Source organism: Dasypus novemcinctus, chromosome 21 (genome assembly GCF_030445035.2).
Source record: "Dasypus novemcinctus isolate mDasNov1 chromosome 21, mDasNov1.1.hap2, whole genome shotgun sequence".
NCBI lineage: Eukaryota > Metazoa > Chordata > Mammalia > Cingulata > Dasypodidae > Dasypus > Dasypus novemcinctus.
Genome location: NC_080693.1, coordinates 8,976,462 through 8,995,084, shown reverse-complemented (window position 1 = coordinate 8,995,084; position 18,623 = coordinate 8,976,462). Strand labels below are relative to the sequence as shown.

The following is an 18,623-nucleotide window of genomic DNA, read 5'->3' as shown; positions in this document are numbered from 1 at the left end:
AATGTTCAACAAGAGATGATCATTTAGGACATTCTCAGGTCTTTTCTATGCATGTGCCCAAACCTTCTATGCACATAGTTTCCAGATACCCAGAATATATTGCAGCTTTTCAAAGTCTTTATTGGCCAAAGCACCTCACTACTCAGCCTTCTTCCAAACCATTTGTCTTAGTTTTTTGTTTCCCCAACTGTGATCCTGTGTGCCAAGTGGAACTAACTAGTCTATTTGCCTTTAATGTTTATGTTTTGAATGAATACCTCCTAGCTAGCAGCCTGAACACTGGGAGAGTTCTGAGTTAGGTGAAATAAATGTAGTTATTTTAAAATTGTAGTACTGTAAAGTTGTACTACATAACATGCAAAGACCTAGATAAACCTGCTCCCTTCTCAAGGGCAAATACTTTCAAAAGAAACAGTCCTAAAGTAACCATAAAAGGAGTTATCAGACAAATTTCCTATTTGTATGCTCAGTCAGAAAGGTAAGACCTTGCAATGAGTGGAAAGATAGGAGTTCTCAGCAGAAAAACAGAACCAATTAAAACATGGAACTGAATATTTAGACTTGAGCATAAAAGATCGAAACTAAATTAACAGAGCCTAAAGGAACTGTACATTATTAAAATTTTTAATATTCATTCGAAAGATGGAAAGAGGGAGAAAGAAGTTGGTATAGAAAAAAATGAGTTGAAAGTGATTGAACCCCTCTCTACTTTGGAAAAACGGATTCACAAAGCTCAGAAAATATCCCCACGAGAGAATATAAGCAAAGAACCAAAAATTGAGTCAAAGACAAAATCTTGCAAAGTGGCAAGGATACTGAACTACATTTCATGTTGGAAAATAACGATTTTGAAGAACTGTGATTTTTGTGATTTCATACAGGCCAGAAGAGATTGAAACTTTAAAATGCTGAAAGAAAGGAAATGTTATTAACCAAGGAAAGTCTAGGCAGCAAATGTTACTTTAGATTTGAAGGGAAAATTATGACAGAAGGACAGACTTGAAAAGCAAGAGAATTCATCAGCAGAGTACTTGCTCTATAAAGATGTAAGAGGAACTATTTCAGGCTGAATAAAAATTATGCAAGAAGGAAGATTTGAACTTCGGAAATAAAGGATGAAGTATGGATATGGTGACTATATGGGTGAATGAAATTTTCCAGAATCAGAAAGTCCAGAAATGCAAGAGGTTTGTGGGGGCTTGGTTGTAGACTTTGGAACACCTGCATCCAGCTGTGTTTGTGCATGCTCTTTCCTGCATTGCATCCCAGGCACAGGTCAATCAGGATGGGATTTGCCTTTGACCAAATTTTCCTGCTCCAAAATTATGTAGCCATAGACACACGCTACACATTGGCTCCTTATGGACAGTTACCTGGCCAAGCTTTGCCCCTTCTGCCAGCCCACAAATGCACCGAGGACCTATCAGGACAATCAGAGATCAATCTTTTTTGCTCTAGAAGTGTAAAGCTGACACTGTGCTCTAGAGGTCAATGAGGGACTCATCTTTCCTGGGAAAAATGGGTCTCAGAAAGAATACTCCATTCCAAAAGATCAGAAGCAGCACTAATCAAATCACCCAGATATATGCTTCAAACTCATGTGCTAAGGGAAATGCCATTTACATGAGCCCATACAGTGCCACTGGAGGTTTCCCTTCAGTTCAGAGGCTAAGAGTCCTGATCCTCACCCCACCAGGCTGCAGCAGAGTTTACAGAGAACCTGAGCTGGCCAGTATAGTACTATCTGTGCAGTCTTACAAATAGCCCAGAGGACGATTCTAAGAAAAGAGGGTTTATACGTGACCTCAGGGATAAAAGGAATTTAAAAAATTGTCCACTCAAATCTAACAATTTTAGTCTCCATGAAGTCAAGTAATTTGGCTACTGTAGAGGCAACGGGATCCTCTGATGGTGTCACCATACCATGAGGCAATCAAGTCCTTACTTAGATCTAGACTAGAAGAAGAGAGCAGCATTCCTGACCATCGATGCACTGGGGGTGATAGAAGACAATCTATATAGACTGCCATATCACCCACCTTTCAGTTCTTTGCATCTGTTTAATATTAATCCTATATCTTTTATAAAATCAACTTCATGAACTCACATCAATATATGCATTTTAACCCACATCCATAGGGATCACTGATTTTTGCATTTGCATATATGTAACTATTTTTGATATACAAAGAAAGCAAATGGGGTCAGACACAAGAAAGGACTGGATGGTAAGTTGAATTACAAGGCTGCAGTGTGATTTCTGAATGAAACTGGCAACCTGTAGCCACATTTTATTGAATGAGTCCTTGATCTATTTCTTTCAAGATTGCACTCACTATCTGTTTCCTGCTGCTGTCCTCTCTGCTGAAAGGGGATGAAGCCTTTCTCTTTTGTCAGACTGATAGTTTAAAACTAATCACATGGAGTGGTCTTTGATTGAGATCTGGCTGACCTACATATGTAGGAATTGGAGGGATTTTCTGATGTATAAAAGGGCTCATTGAGTATGGGCATGTAATTCTTCCATTTAACAGGAGGACATAATTCCCTCATTTGTCTTATTGGGACTCATAGGGAAGGACAAAGACTATCTCTAGGAACAGGGCTGGCTGTCTCGCTTGAGGTTTGGGGATCAGGCTGAAAGCAGGCTGGGGTTATCAACAGGATGAGGAGGGATGTGAAAGAACAAATGATCCTCAGTGTCCCTTACACAGTGTCCAAGAAATCATAGGATCTGTAGTGAGTTCCTGAAATGAAAAAGGGTATGGAAAGGCATTTAATACCTCTTGTGATCAGTAAACATGAAATGAACTACAAGGTATCAGAGCAATGGCTTCCAGAATAGACTGAATTTGGTGAGGAAGATCTGAGCAGGGAAGATATGTTCTCAGTGCTTCTGCACTCACCGCCCACCCTCAGACTAGACTCTTCAGGAAGGTGTGCAGATGGTAGTCAGGAAGAAAATTGGGGGCTTGTAGACTTTATACATAAAACCAGGTGTTTTCATGACAGTTGGTCTGGAATGGCTGTGGTTTAGAGACAACTTGTGAGCCATGCAGGCCAATGGTCATTCAAGGAAGTCACTTGACATCCAGAAAGACTCAGCAGGAAAGAGATATACAGATGATACAGAGTGAAGAAAGCCAAAAGTTTGGACTTTATCTAGACCATCAGTGGAATTCATGTAAGGGAAATAACACTCTTATTTAGGTCAGGGTTTCTAATGTAGTATCAGGAGGTTGGGTCAGCATTCGGGCCCTTCTTATGGCTCAGGAACATCTTCTGGGGCTTTCATTCTCACCACCAGTAACTTTGCTTTTTTAAAAGGAGGGTCCGAATATGCCACGGCTCAAATGGCAAACCAACAAGTCAAAAAATATGCAGAAAAGCAATTAGGAAATATTTTGGGATGAATGAAAACAAATACACTACAAGCAAAACTATGGGATGCAATGAAGGTAGTACTGAGAGGGAAATTTATTCCCCTCAATGATGACACTACAATAGAAGAAAGAGGAAAAATCAAAGACCTAACTGCACACCAGGAGGATCTAGCGAAAGAACAGCAGACTAAATCTAAAACAAGCAGAAAGAAATTACAAACATTACATGATTAATAAAATAAATAGAGACTAAAAAACAAAAACAATAGAGAAGTATTAAGAAAACCAGAAGTTGGTTCTTTGGAAATATCAATAAAATTGACAAACTGTTTGCTAGGCAGACAAAGAAAGAGAGGAAAAGGATGTAATAAATAATTTCAGAAAAGAGTAGGAAATATTACTACTGATTCCACAGGAATAAAAAAGATCTTGTTCTTCTTTGACAAAGATAGCTAATGCAATATACCAAAAATGCATTGGGTTTTTGTAAAGGGAATTTCTGAGGGTAAAGGCTTACAGTTCTGAGGCTGCAAAAATGTCCAAATTGAGGCATGATCAGAGATGCTTTCTCATCAAAGGTTGACTGCTAGCAGAACCTGAAGTCCTGCAACATGGCAAGACAAGGTGACAGCCTGTGTGTGCCCTCTCCTCCAGGCTACATTCCCCTTGAGCTAGCTGTGGACAATGAAGCATATGGCAGGACTGGTCTCTTCAGCTTTGATCTGCTCCATGGGTTTAACCTCTCGGGTATCACGTTTCTTCAGCTATGGCAGCTAGAGATCTGGAGATCTTTCTTATATGGCAGGGTAAAAATGGTCAACTTCTCTATGTATAATATATGAGAAACCAGCAAGAGTGTGAAGACCCAATATATGTTATGCCTCACAGACACAGTCCAATCAAAGAACCACACGCTCACAGGCATGTATTAGTTTAATTACTTGGTCTTCTGAGATTCACAAAAGAACATCAAGCTGTCACAGATCTTAAGAGCACACAATTGTATGCCAACAAATTAGAAACCTAGATGGAATAGATACATTCCTAGAAACACATGAGCAACCTACAGTGACTCTAGAAAAGATAGAAAGTCTCAACAGAGCAGTTACAAGTAAAGAGATGAAATCCACATCAAAAACCTCCAATCAGAGAATGATTTGAAAAGACAGCTCTCCACAGAAGATAAACATAGGGTCAGAAGGACCTTGAAAAGATGGTCAACACCATTTGCCTTTAGGAAAATGCAAATTGAAACCACAGTGAGATACCTTTTCACATCCACTAAAATGGTTGCTATTAAACACAGAAAATAACATGTAGAGAGGATGAGGATAAATAGGAACACTCTTTCAAGGCCAGTGGCAATGTCAAATCGTGTAGTGGCTATGGAAGAGAGACTGGGGATTCCTGAGAGATCTAAGTATAGAACTACCATATGACCTGGCAATTCCACCACTAGATATATACCCTAAAGAAATGAAAGCAGGGTCATGAAAAGATGTTTGTACACCAGTGTTCATAAGGCCATTATTCAGAATTGTGAAAAGATGGAAGGAACTCAAATTATCAATCAACTAATGAATAGATAAGGAAAACATGGTATACACACACACACACGCATATACAGACATACAGTGCAATATTATTTAGTCATAAAAAGGAGTGGGATTGTCCCCATTATGCAAGAAAAGAAAATCTGTTAATATAATACACCATATTGACAAAAAGAAGGGAACAAAATGATCATCTCAATTTATGTGCAAAAGGCATGTGACAAAATCCTGTTTCTTTTCCTCATAAAATCACTTAGAAAAGTAAGAATAAAAGGAAATGCCCTCTACATGAGAATGAACACTGTGGCAGTTTGAAATAATCAATGGACCTCCCAAGTGTCATTATGTTTGTAAACCCCGAAAGACATTATTTTGTAAATGGGCCTGTTCCTCAGTGTAACCCACTTTGATTGCCTTAGATTCACCACAGAGGTCTTTAACTAAATTACCTGTTAAGATTTGGAATTGTCCTGAATGACACTGCAATGACAGATACAGACCATTATATATCCTGCCAAAACCTACAGAATTGCGTGGGAGAGAATGTAAACTACAATCCATGCTTAGTGGCAATGCTCCAAAGTGGGTTCATCAATTGCAATGAATGTGCCACACTAATGAAAGAAGTTGTTCATGAGAGGAAAAGTGGGAGGGGTGGGGAGTCGGGCATATGGGAATCCCTTATAGTTTTTTATGAAACATTTTATGTAATCTTAAGTATCTTCTAAAAATAAATAAAAAAATATTTTTAAGATTTACCTGTGAAATGTGGGCTTTGATTCAACCAAGTCAGGAGGGTGTGACTCATGTTTGAGTACCCACACCCTTGGTACAAAAGGACTCTTACTCAAGACAACACACAGGAAGAGAGAAGAAGACAAGGAAGAGAGAACTTTGTCAGTTCCGGAGCCCCGAGGAGAGATGAGTCATTTCCTGATTGTCTGCCCAGAGAGACAAGCCCTATGCCAGCATAAAGCTGAGATTGGAAGAAACTGGGCCGGCAGCCTTAAGAGGAAGAAAGAAGGAGGCAGAGAACACCCACCATCTTGTCTCAACACATGGCAATTGGCTTTGGTTGGAAAGCAGCCATGAGTTGGAATCTGTATGGCCTTATAAGTGTAAGTTTTTACCACAAATAATTACTCTTTATAAAAGCCAAAAGATTTTTGGTACTTTGCATCAGCACCCCTTTGGCTGACTAATACAGGCATATATGAAACAAACCACTCCCAACATCATACTGAATGGTGAAAGATCGAAAGCTTTCCTTCTGAGATCTGGAGCAAAACAAGGATGCCCGCTGTCACCACTGCTCTTCAGCACTGTACTGGACATTCTAGCTAGAGCAAGCAGAGAAGAAAAATAAATCAAAGTCATCCATATTGGAAAGGAAGAAGTAACATTTTCACTATTTGCAAACCACAAGATTCCATGTATAGAAAGCCTCATAACTCCACAACAAAAATACTAGAGCAAGAAAGAAATTGAGCAATGTGATGTCCTATGAGATAAACACCCACAAATTTGTAATATTTATGAACGATTGTAATGAGCGTTTCAAGGAGGAAATGAAGAAAAATATCCATTTCCAATTACAATTAAAACAAATATCTCAGAATAAATATAGCCAAGGTTGTAAAGAACTTATGTATGGGAACTACAAAACTGCAAACAGAAATCAAAGACCTAATAAAGGGAAAGACATTGCATGCTCACGGACTGGAAGGCTAAATATTGCCAAGGTATCAACTCTACCAAAAACGAATGATAGATTCAATGCAATCCCAATGAAAATTGCAATAAACAGCTTTGCAGAAATGGAAGACAATCATCAAATTTATTTGGAAGGATATGCTATCCTGAAAAGTCACAACCATCATGAAAAACAGAGTTGGAGGATACACCTTTCTTGACTTGAAACTTATTACAAAGCAACAGTGGTCATAAAAACATGGTCCTGGCATAAGAATAAATATATAGATCAATGGAATCAAAGTGAGAGTTCAGAAATTGACCTTCTCTTTTATGGCCAATTGATTTTTCCCAAGGATGCCAGGTACCCTCAATGGGGAAATAATGGTCTCTTCAATAACTGATGCTGGCAGAACTGGGCATCCATATGTAAAAGTATGATGGAGGACAACTATCTCATATCATATACAAAAATTAACTGAAACGTATAAAGACTTAAAAGAACTAGGAACATAAAACTTGTAGAAGAAAACTTAAGAAGATCTTCAGAACCATGTGTTGGGCAATATTTAGTTTTGTTTTTTAAAAATATTTTATTATTATCATTCTTATTTTAAAGATACATAGATCACACAAATTTTTGCATTAAAAAACATAAAGGTTCCCATATACTGCATTCCACACACACCCCCACTCCTTCCAATCAACAACTTCTTTCATTAGGGCAGTACATTCATTGCACTTGAAGGGCACATTCTGGAGCATTGCTACACTGCATGGATTATAGTTTATTTTGTAGTTTGCACTCACTCCCAGTCCATTCAGTGGGTTATGTCAGGTTATATTATGCCTGCATCTGTCCCCGCAATATCATTGAGGGGAACTCCCAAGTCCTGAAAATGCCCCAATATCACACCTCTTTTTCCCCCGTCCCTGCCTTCGGCAACTCCCATGGCCACTGTCTTCACATCAATGAAATGATTTAATTCTTCCAGTGCTAGAGTCATGACAATTCTATAGGAGAATACCAGTAAATCCATTCTATTTTATGCCTGCATCCTGAGGACCCTGGGATGGCCATGTCCACTCCAACTTTAAATCAAAAGGGGGCTTACATCCCACATGGCTGATGGATGGAATTTTCCCACTTGCATTTGTAGACTCTCTTGGTTCCCTGGTGCAGTGGTTGACTATCCTCACCTCCCTGTTAGTTGACATGGGCAGTCCAATGGACAGGAGAGTAGGTGTTGCAACTCTGCTGAGGCTCAGGACCCAGCTGGCATATAGACAGTCCAGAGATTCAAGTCTCCTGAGCATACACCAAACCCAGCACCTATCACAGGTAAGGGAAAAGTGACAGAAGAAGCATGCATAGAGAGGTCACATCTGAATCCAACTCCACACTCAGGAACACAAATTCCACTGACAAGGCAGTGAACTCCAGAGCCATCTGTCATGATCATAGGACCTGGGTGTGCCTGTATCCCTCAGAAGGACCCTTCCCTGGGGTTGTACCTACTTTGGCTGTCTCTGAGATCTGGTTGAGATGAGCATAAGTGCAACCCCTCTGAAGACCTCCCAACACATTTTGAAGCCTCTTAGCCATATAAACTCATTTGTCTTTACCACTTACCCATTTTATTCAAGGTCTTTTTCTAGGTGCATCACCGGCAGGTGTTGGTAGTAATACCTCAGCCCAGAGTCATATCCCACACTGGGGGGAAGGTAATGCACGTACATACTGAGTTTGGCTTAGAGAGTGGCCACATTTGAGCAATGTGGAGGCTCTTGGGATGTAACTCGTAGGCACCCTACAGTTTAGGCCTACTTGTAATTTAAAGCACTTAGGCCCATAAACATAGTCATCAGTATCAAGGGCCCATCACTGGACCATCCTTCTTCACTGGTCTTTGCCCTTGTACTTGGGGTATTGTTGCTGCTCCACTGGGGAGTGGGGCAGAGTTTCCCAGAATGGGAACTCAGCACTCCCTCAGTTGTTGGAAACTCTGAAGTGAGGTATCATTGATGGGGAATGCATGGGTAGGAGGGAGTTCTCCAGGGCAATGTCCTCTTAGATTTTACACCCAAAGCAAAAGCAACAAAAGAAAAATAGATACGTGAGACCTAATCAAGATTATAAGCCTTTGTGCCTAAAATACCTTTATAATGAAAGCAAAATCAGTCTAATTCTATGGAAGAATATATGGGGAAATCATATATCCAATAAGGGTTTTCTATCTAGAAAATATAAAGAATCGTGAAGGTCGTCAACATATATAGAATGAAAGACAACCCAATTAAAAAACGGACAAAGCTGCTGTCAGTTGCACGGTGGAGTGGGCATCGCCATGCCAGAGTCCTCAGGATTGGGAAATGAACTATGGCCTAGAGTGGACTTACTGGTATTCTACTATGGAATTATTGTGGCTCTAGCAATGGAAGAAATTATACCACTGATGTGAAGACAGTGGCCACTGGAGTTGCTGAAGGCAGTGAGAGGGAAAAGGAGGCGTATTATGGAGGCGTTTTGGGGAATTGGAGTTGACCTGAATGATATTGCAGGCACAGATGCAGGGCATTATATATCCTGCCATAACCCACTGAATGGACTGGGAGAGTGAAAACTACAATGTAAACTATAATCCATGCTGTGTAGCAATGCTCCAAAATGTATTCATCAAATGCAATAAATGTGCACCACTAATGAAAGAAGTTGTTGATGTGGGAAAATGGGAGTTGTGGGGAGTGGGGCATATGGGAATCTCCTTCATTTTTTAATGGAACGTTTTGTGTGATGTATATATCTTTGAAAAATAAACAAAATATTGCATCTGAGACTGAGTGGAATCTCTCCTGAGTTATTTATGGTAGACTGAATCAAAATTAATGTTTCTAACAGTGAAAAAATGAAACTAAAAGTACGTTTTGAAACATGGGCAAAAGTCTTGGATATGTCTCCAAAGGGTAAAAAATGGCAAGAAAGCACAAAAAAAGATGCTCCCTGTCATTGCTATGATAGATATGCAATTCAAAACCAAAATGAGATATCATAACATACCCACTAGAATGGCTCTTATTAAGAAATGGAAAATAACAAGTACTGGAGAGGATGTGGAAAAATAGGAGCACCCAGTCATTGCTGGTGGCAAAGGAAAATGGCCACACAGCAGCAGTTGGACCTTGCAATATGGAGAAGGCATTCACTCTGAAAATTCTGTGATGACTGGTCGCCATGGTTACTTCATGATGCACATCTGCCTCACGGTTCTAACTGTCACTCTGTGCCCAGAGAGATTTGAAGTTGGTGGCAGGTGGAAAAGCTCCCAGCTTCGTTCGTACGGCTCATAGAGATGGGAAACCTCAATTGCTGCTCAAGAGGTGTGAACATACTGACCTACTTAATCTAGTTAATACCCCTCAAATTGGCTAGTTATTTTTCAACAAAATATTCTCCTCATTCTTTTCTAGTTTCTCCTCTCCCAACTCATCCTACAACATTTCAGATGAGCTTTATACTTGTCTCTTACTACTTTGTTCATATTTTAGATCCTTCTATCAAGCTGGTTGCCTTAAAATGAATCTCCCACTAGAAAAATTTAGCATTTCTTTTAATGTTCTGTACCCTTCCATCTTCTCCTCAGCTCCATGTCTGTTTTGATGCTGTTTTTCACTCAGCAAGGGCCAAGTAAATTATTCATTTCAGAATTTGGAGTTAAAATGGATGGCTAGACATCAGAAGTGAGGCATTTCATAAGACGAAGTGTACTAAAGTTGGTTTTTAACATGCTTTACCATTGCTATGCATCCTGAAATGCATATGTAACTCAGTATGTTTAGGGAATCCATTGCTTCCATTCATATAACTAGTTTTCCAAGAACTTGAGTTTCTAAATGTCAGTTTATGAACCAATATGCACCTTTCCTTTTATCCTTGGGGTTTATCCAAAATTTTCATTTGACAAACTTACTTATTGATGCTTTCACTTACCCACTGCCCTCCCTAATGGTAAGTATGGGGAAAATACTGTAATTTTTTTCTCTACCACCCAATGAGCAGCATATCTTTCAACACACAGCAATAGATAGAAAAATAGGAAAATGAACTCATAGACATTGATAGATAAGCAAGTGCTTTGACACTTTCCCACACAGAGAAAAAAAGATAATGTATATAGATGAGAAGATAAATAATATTTATGTAGTCGGTGGCCCAATAGCAGCCCAGTTCTGGTTTGGTATAACCAACATCCATAAAGAGAAGCATCACGAGTCAAGCAGTGTTCCCAGAATAATTCATGAGATGTATTCCTGATATACTGAGAGTTACTCTGTGTCTTCCCGCCTCCCACAGGTGACCCATCAGAGGAACTCCCTAATGCCAGGGCAGGTGAGGAGAACCCATCTAACACAAAGGTAGGGTTGACTTTCTGTATTTAAAATAAATGTGTTGGTTTCTTGGTTTCTTTCTTTTGCAATCAAATTCAGATTTGAAAAATTCATCACGTAGAGTATAGAATTTAGGTACTGTCTGCTTGGGGGTAAGCAGGAATGGGTAGACTCTCTTTCCAACAGACAGCTGGTGCCAGAGGGCCTTCAACATTGGTGGTGTCAGTTGGGAGACACTATGTAGAAGACCCCCTGCCTTAGTGGCATTTTTTTCTCCTTATATTAATAATTTTGTAATTGTGTGCCAAAAAGGAATAGAAGGAAATACAATCTGGGAGGGTCTGCACCTTTTCTAATGGTGTCCTCTACTTTGCTTTTTTGTTCTTTGACTTAACGGTGGATTCCCATCTGGTTTTCTACAGCAACTAAGAGAGCAAAAGACCTGTGTAAACAATACCCAGCCTAATCTGATTCTCACATGCTTTCTTTTCTTTCATTACAGGTAGCCTCAAGAACAAGAGAACAAGGTGTGTATTCTGGAATCACTGAATGGCTGAGGATAGAAAATAATAGAAATCTAGATGAATAGGTTGGCTTTCCATGATGGCTTAGGTGGGGATAATTGGGATAATTCCCAATTCCTGGTGGGAGTGAGAATTGGGGATGGTGTGAGAGAAACTGATCTCAAGGGAAAGAACCTTGATCATGTTTCCTCAACTTTGATCATGTTTCTGGAAGCAGCTGGGTTGCCCTTGGGTAGTGTGGATTACTATTGATTGTAGTTGAGGCATGGCAATGAGTAAGTCTGTGTTGTGTAACTGTGAATCTGAATGTGTGTGTGTCTGTGTGCTTGTATTTATTCATACTAGACAGTGTTCCTGTTTACACAGGTAAATCAACATTGTCAACTCTACCAAGAAAATAATTCCTTCTGACCAGTGCACAGTTTACATACAGTAACTTATTAAATCCTCATCACAGCCATATGTCATGCAGGGGTTTAAAATACTGACACCTCAGCTGGAATACAGAGGCACAGAGACACATGTCAACAATCTCACTAGAGCCTAAGACTCAGAGCCAGGTTCTGTACCCAGGCATGAGGCTCCAATATTGAAACTGAACGTGCATTTAAAGCTCAGACATGGGGATATCAAACAATGTACATGGGAAAATTGGACAACATTAGCATCTATGCATGTACTTGAAAGTTTTCAAGCCTACCGAGTTTTCAACCACTGCTCATCAGTATAAGATTTTTGCCAGTGTCACATAACCCAGATTACCTCTCAAATTACCATACTGCTAATTTCACATGCATTTGTCCAGTCACATATCTGAGAGTTCAAAGTCACTATGTAGGGAAACAAAGACAATATCTCTTAGATTTGGGTGACTCGTCATTACCTGGCCAGTATCTGATTAAAATCAGGAGATTCTTTTAGTGTATTTGCTAACATTATTGCCAGTAGCCCAAGAAATGTGCCAGTCTTGCAAGCCATGAGTTGTATGTACAGCGGAAGGTAAGAACTCAAAATTTCCCTCAGTTATTAGCCCAGGTCACCCTTATTGAACTGTCTTGTGCGCCTGGTTAGAGATCCTCTGTGCTCAACCCATGCCTATCTCCTTAATGAATTCTCCAGTGTGGGCTGCTTAGTGCCATCACAGATCAAGCACCAGCTCACTCATGAATACACACATGGAATAAAAGAGGAATTTGTTATTATGTAACATTTACATAATCTACAACTTCTATAAATACAAACAATTTTTTAAGTTGAGAAGGAAAACACAATAGCAAAAAGAGTTATCTTAAATGTTAGGATTTCAACATTTTAAATTTCAAAATTGGATTTCCTATATGTCAACAGATTACTGAATAAATACACAAAATACTGTGCCCAGGATTCAATAATCCAGACCCTAAATAAACTGTAAACTTCCATAAAAGGGACAACAAATGGAGAGGCAGCATAAATGGACCTGCGGAAGGTGAAATGGTTTTAAAGGTAGTTAAGCTGTGCTTCAAAACACATGGTGTTATGGGATGCAGGTTGTGTCATAATGAACACATTACTATTTGTGCATTTGTAGATTTACCATTTGTAAGACACTTTAGGAATCCTTAGCTGGAAATCCAAGGAATCTGCTTCTCATTTGTTCCTGAACCTTTCCATTATTTCCTTCCTTCCTTCCTCCCTCCCTTCTTTCCTCCCTCCCTCTCTCCCTCCCTTCCTTCCTTCCTTTGTCCCTCTCTCCCTCCCTCCTTCTTTCATTCCCTCCTGTAATCAGCGTTGTCACTAATGACCCGCTTTCTTCTTTCTGTTTTATATCAAATATTGATTTTCTTTAGGGTTTTTTCCTCATAACAACTCACTTAAGACTTTTAAGGTGCTTCAGTGGTTATGAAGCATGACTATATAAATAAATGCTTAACTTAAATGGAAGGATTCCTTTTAACAGCCTTTTGCATTAGTGAACTGTCTATCTTCACAGAAAACTTTTGCCAGGTTTTGAAGTACATCACAGAATTGATTTCTTTGCATGGTTTGTTTGTAGTGTTACTTATAAGACTATACCCTGTATGACAAAAACATATTCAAAGTACAGATAGGTGTTTTCATTTCATATTTTTGCCGGGAAACAAATGCAATGAAAACTTTTAACTTGAATATCTCATTCTCCAAGATATTAAAAGGCAAAAAAAAAAAAAAAAAAAAAAAGAACTAAAAAGTTTTGATATTTGTCTCCTGTCAAATCATCCACAGTACAGGTTCTTTTGCAGAACGTGTCACCTATACAATACATGTCAATTGCATTGATGTATAGAAGGGATAATTGTATCCTGGATGCTCTGGGTGCCTCTTAAATGTGCCAGAACGACCTGGGTATAAAGATCAACACCAAGAATGGGTGCACACATGGAGAAACTCACCCATGATGCTGTGGGGATGGTGCTGTTACATTCACCTGGAAAACAGTGTTCTGGTATGGATTAGAGGCATGTGCACCTGTGACCCAGCAGGCCCTGTCCTTGTTCTGTATAATCTAAGGGCCATGAATGAGGCACGAATGCAATTGTCCACACAAAGGCCTGCAAAGACTCATTTGCAACAGTTTGATCCTGAGCAGTCATTCAGGGAAACAATACAGTGTATAAAATGTAGAAGGAATACACTTATTGTGCTATGTCCTAATGTGATATAATTACTTGGCATGCCAAATAGCAAATGTTGATTCACACAGCAACAGCTTGGAATTCCCACAATATTCAGATATAACATCCAGCCGTACTCAAAAGAGTTTATACTGTGTGCTTCCATTGATAGGGTGTGAAAAAGAGAGAACTCTAAATGACGGTGATCATGGTCAGAATAGTGGTAATTGCTGGGGGCTACTGACAGGAAGGAGCAAACGATAGGCCGCCAGGGGCTGGACACATTCTGAGTGTAGGTCAGGGTGTTCACAACACGTGTGTTTATATGAACCACCAAGCCCTGTGAAGTGCATTTGTGTACTTCACAACCATTACAATAAGCATTCATGTTTAGAAAAAAGAAATACAAAAAGTAAGCATGCCCACAAAAGTTATCTCCAGGTCCCAGTGGCTTCCTATGTTTACCACACAATATTCATAAAGACATAATGCCAAAGCAGAACACACTTGCAAAGAATAGATAGAGGGACACTCTTTCATCAAATCAAGAGAATCTCGATACCAAACTCCAGAAAGACAAAGATGGGAAAGGGAAATTACAGAAAGAACATTCTTCTGAATACACGTGCTGAAAGCGTGGAAAACGTCTGCATTTTGGACCAGAGATTGCAAAGGAAAGTACCTGGGATTTCCTGGCAGGATTTCTGTGGGACGATAGCAGAGGATGCAGGTTTCTGAGGGCAGCCTGGGAGAGGGAGTAGAAGGGAAATCCCTTAATTGATCAGAGCGTGGGACCCAAAGGAATGCAGGCCCGGGTTGCTGAGCAAATCCCTAGATGGGGATTCTAAGCTATGTCTAGGGATGGGACTCTCTCCTTCCTCACTGCTTATTCAGGCTTCACTGGTTGAAGGGAGCTAGTGCTTTGCAGAGCTGCCCTGGGCAGTTATTTGTGAAAATCCTGGGTTCTGAGCCACCATGGTAGCCAAGCTGATGACTGGTCATCAGGAGTGGTTAGCTGACCCCCAGGAAGTCTTGCACAAGGCAGCTGACAGTGTGAATAGTTTGGGGTAGGATGTCCACAAGAGTCCCTGGTCCTTCAGAGGAACTCCATTTGGGGGAACCTGAGTCATATTCTGCATCAGAGAATTAACTTTTAGGCAGACAGTAGGGTGAGGATTTGAGCCATTCTCTTCCCTGGAATCAAGTACTTGGCTGGCCTTTGTCCACGGCTCCTGGGAGGGAACTTGGAACCCCTGGAATTTGCCAAGTTGGAGTAGTGCTTACATTTCCTGACCCAAATCCTTCACTCAGCAATGTTGTGAACACAAAGGACTCATTTGGGGTTGACAGGACAGTGCGCATGTTCTCCAGGAGCTCTAAAGCATCACACCCATGTAGGGCTGAAAGTCAGTGTCACGCCTCCCCTGTCCTGAGCCTTGATGATGTCCTGAGCCACCCTCTCTGGAGGAAAGCACTAGTAGAATACTTGCTTATTCCTCCCAACTTTTAACAATTGAGCTCTTCTAAGTCTTTTATGACGTATTGGGCACTTTTCTTAAGGCTTTGCTTGCAATTACTCATTCTTTCAGTTTCATAATATGCACAATTAAGTAGATCTTATTAAAGTTTTCAAATGACAGTGCTGAAAACTGAACCCAGAAAATTTACAAGCTATAACCTGGCTTGGGTGGCCTCTAAATGGTATTTGAACCCAGTTGATACTAGCACACATACTTTGGCCACTGTGCTTTGCTGCTTTCCTATGCTGTCCCATCTACAAAAAGGCATCCTGCATCTGTCTATTGAGTGTCTAAAGTGAACAACACAAAACTACAACATCTTTTGAAACCAAAATTAGACCCAATGGGGTCTTCTGGGAAGCTCCTTAATGAGAGGATGATAGTTTGAACTCTAAATCATTCATTAAAGATTTCCTATGCTCAACTGTCAATAACATGTCAACTGATATTTCTATTGTGAATGCATTTCCCAGGTTCATGTCTCAAGTATAAAAAAAGAAAATGTGCTACTCAATCCAAAAAGTCTACTGCCCGCCATTCCCAGTCTGTCAGACGTCGCAAAATCACCATGTGGCCAAGGAAGAGGAAGGGCCGTCAAATGTCCCCAAGCAACTCTTCTTCTTTGGAAGGTACAGTGGAATTGCAATCATTGTATTGCCTCAGTAATGTTGCCTGTGGTTTATTTAGTGTTCCCTACTGAGGAAAAACCTACACAAAGGCTAAGACACCATCTTTTTTTAAAATTCATGTTTGACAACTTTATTAATCGTGTTAGTAGATAGCACCACAACCACATAGTGAAAGATGCACTGACAAAAGTCGGTTTGTGTTTACTGGTACACAGCATTTCAAGGTAATGTTTGGTCATTAATCTATTTATGAACTTTAGCTGAAAGAGTTGACTTCAAAAAAGTGCTGTGAGATTGTTATAAAAATGATATAAATTGTTAGAGGAATTTTAGGTTCACATAAAAATTGAGCAGAGAGTACAAAAAGTTCCTACATGTTTCCCTGCCATCCTTCCAGTGCAGACCCAGCACTGTTTCCCCTGTTGACCCCTCTCATTATTATGGATGTGTGTACAATTAAAGGGACAGCACCAGTACATTGTTCTGGAGAGTCATGCTTCCTATCTACTCCTCTGTGCATTTTGACAAAGGCATATTGTCATGTAACTCCCGTGACAAAAATTCAGGTGTTTTATTGTGTCCCACAAATTACATTCAGAAATCCTTGGTAACTGTGTGTGGTGGACTCATTTGGAAATAATGTATTTGCAGATGTGATTAAGATGAGGTCTATTGAATTAAGGGTGGGTGTTAATATTCTATGACTAGAGAGCACTTATAAGAAGGTAAGAGACATGAGAAAGCTGTGTGAAGATGGACCAACACTGGGAGAAGGAGGCCATGTGAAGATGGAAGAAGAGACTGGAGTTGTGCTGCCATAAGCCAGGGCACCTGGAGCCACCTGAAGCCAGAAGAGTCAAGGAGTGATTCCTGGCTAGGCTCCTCAGAGAGACAGAGAGTGGTGCTATGGACACGATGGTTTTGGAGTTTTTGTCCCTAGATCTGTGAGGGAATAAGTTTCTGTTCTCAACCCACCCAATTTGTGGCAATTTATTATGGAAACACTAGGAAACTAACTAGATTTGGTATTGGGAAGTGGGGTGTTGCCTTAATAGATACATGGAGAGGTCGCACAGAGGCTTCACATCAAAGCATTGCTTCTGAACACAGACATGGGTGAAGTTTACCCACATGTTTCCGAGTTGTGTGCAGCCAGTGAGACTTCCCATTGAGGCCCCAGACAGCAAAGATAACAAACAGAACTCAGCACTCTGCCCTCCCTGGATTTCCAAATATGTACCCAAAAAAAAGGGAAATCATTGTTGTATTCAAGAATTTCAGAGAGTAGGTTTTTTGCATAAGATAACAACAATTTCACAAGACTTTCATGCTACTTTACTGGAATTGTAGTTGGTGCTGGGGTTTAAGATATATCTAGGGGATTTGAATCTCTGGACTGACAATATGATAGCCACGCCCTGAACCTCAACAGACGTCAACTCCTACACTCTGATTTATTGGACTTACCCCACTCAGCTAACATGGAGTTGAAGAATGTCAACCACCACACCATGGAGCCTAGAGTGCCTACAACTGAAAGCAGGAGGATGGCATCCAGTATCCATGTGGAATCTAAGCCCCCTCTTGACATAGAAGTGCAATGGACACAACCAATCCAATGTCCACAGAGAAAATGTGGCATTGGTGTGGGAAAAGTGGCCATGGTGGCTGCTGGGTACGGGGAATGGGAGGAAGAGATGAGATGTGGAGGCGTTTTCGGGACTTGGAGTTGTCCTGGGTGGTGCTTCACGGACAATTACGGGACATTGTAGATCCCCCCAGGGCCCACTGGATGGAACGTGGAAGAGTATGGGCTGTGATGTGGACCGTTGACCATGAGGTGCAACGATGCCCAGAGATGTACTTGCCAAATGCAATGGATGTGTCATGATGATGGGAGACAGTGTTGCTGTGGGGGGAGTGGGGGGTGGGGGCGGTGGGGTTGAATGGGACTTCATATTTTTTTAATGTAATATTTTTTAAAAAATGAATAAAAAAAGAGATAACAACAAAAAATAATGTACTTGTAGACAAATAAAAGTATATGAAAAACTGTATATTGAAATTTGATTGACTTTCCCTCCATTTTCTGTACTCCTCTAGGTTCTGTCATTAAGTACCAACTGTTAAATTTTTGCACATCCTTTCAGATTTACTAATTGAACATTCATGTGAAAGTGACACTGTACCACAACCTTTCTAAGGGCTTTACCTATAGTACTCACATGTTCTTCATTTTTAAAGAAGTTTTAGATCACATGAAAGTTATTTGTAAATATAGGGATTCCCATATACCCCACCTC

The 18,623-nt window shown here is 40.3% G+C and overlaps 1 protein-coding gene across 3 annotated transcripts in view; it reads left to right on the top strand.

Annotated features, from left to right (window-relative positions):
• Positions 1 to 18,623, top strand: part of LOC131274940 (protein IWS1 homolog) — a 40,637-nt gene that overhangs the window by 5,990 nt on the left and 16,024 nt on the right. Inside the window, exons 1-4 of one of the 3 annotated variants that reach the window (XM_058283309.2) lie at positions 9,872 to 10,006; positions 10,980 to 11,041; positions 11,517 to 11,541; positions 16,165 to 16,320. In XM_058283309.2, the coding sequence (XP_058139292.1) occupies positions 9,979 to 10,006; positions 10,980 to 11,041; positions 11,517 to 11,541; positions 16,165 to 16,320 (271 nt within the window). In that variant the 5' untranslated portion in view covers positions 9,872 to 9,978. Of the gene's footprint in view, positions 1 to 9,871; positions 10,007 to 10,979; positions 11,042 to 11,516; positions 11,542 to 16,164; positions 16,321 to 18,623 lie in introns of those variants that run through there. The other 2 variants (XM_058283308.2, XM_058283310.2) reach the window with 2 other exon arrangements.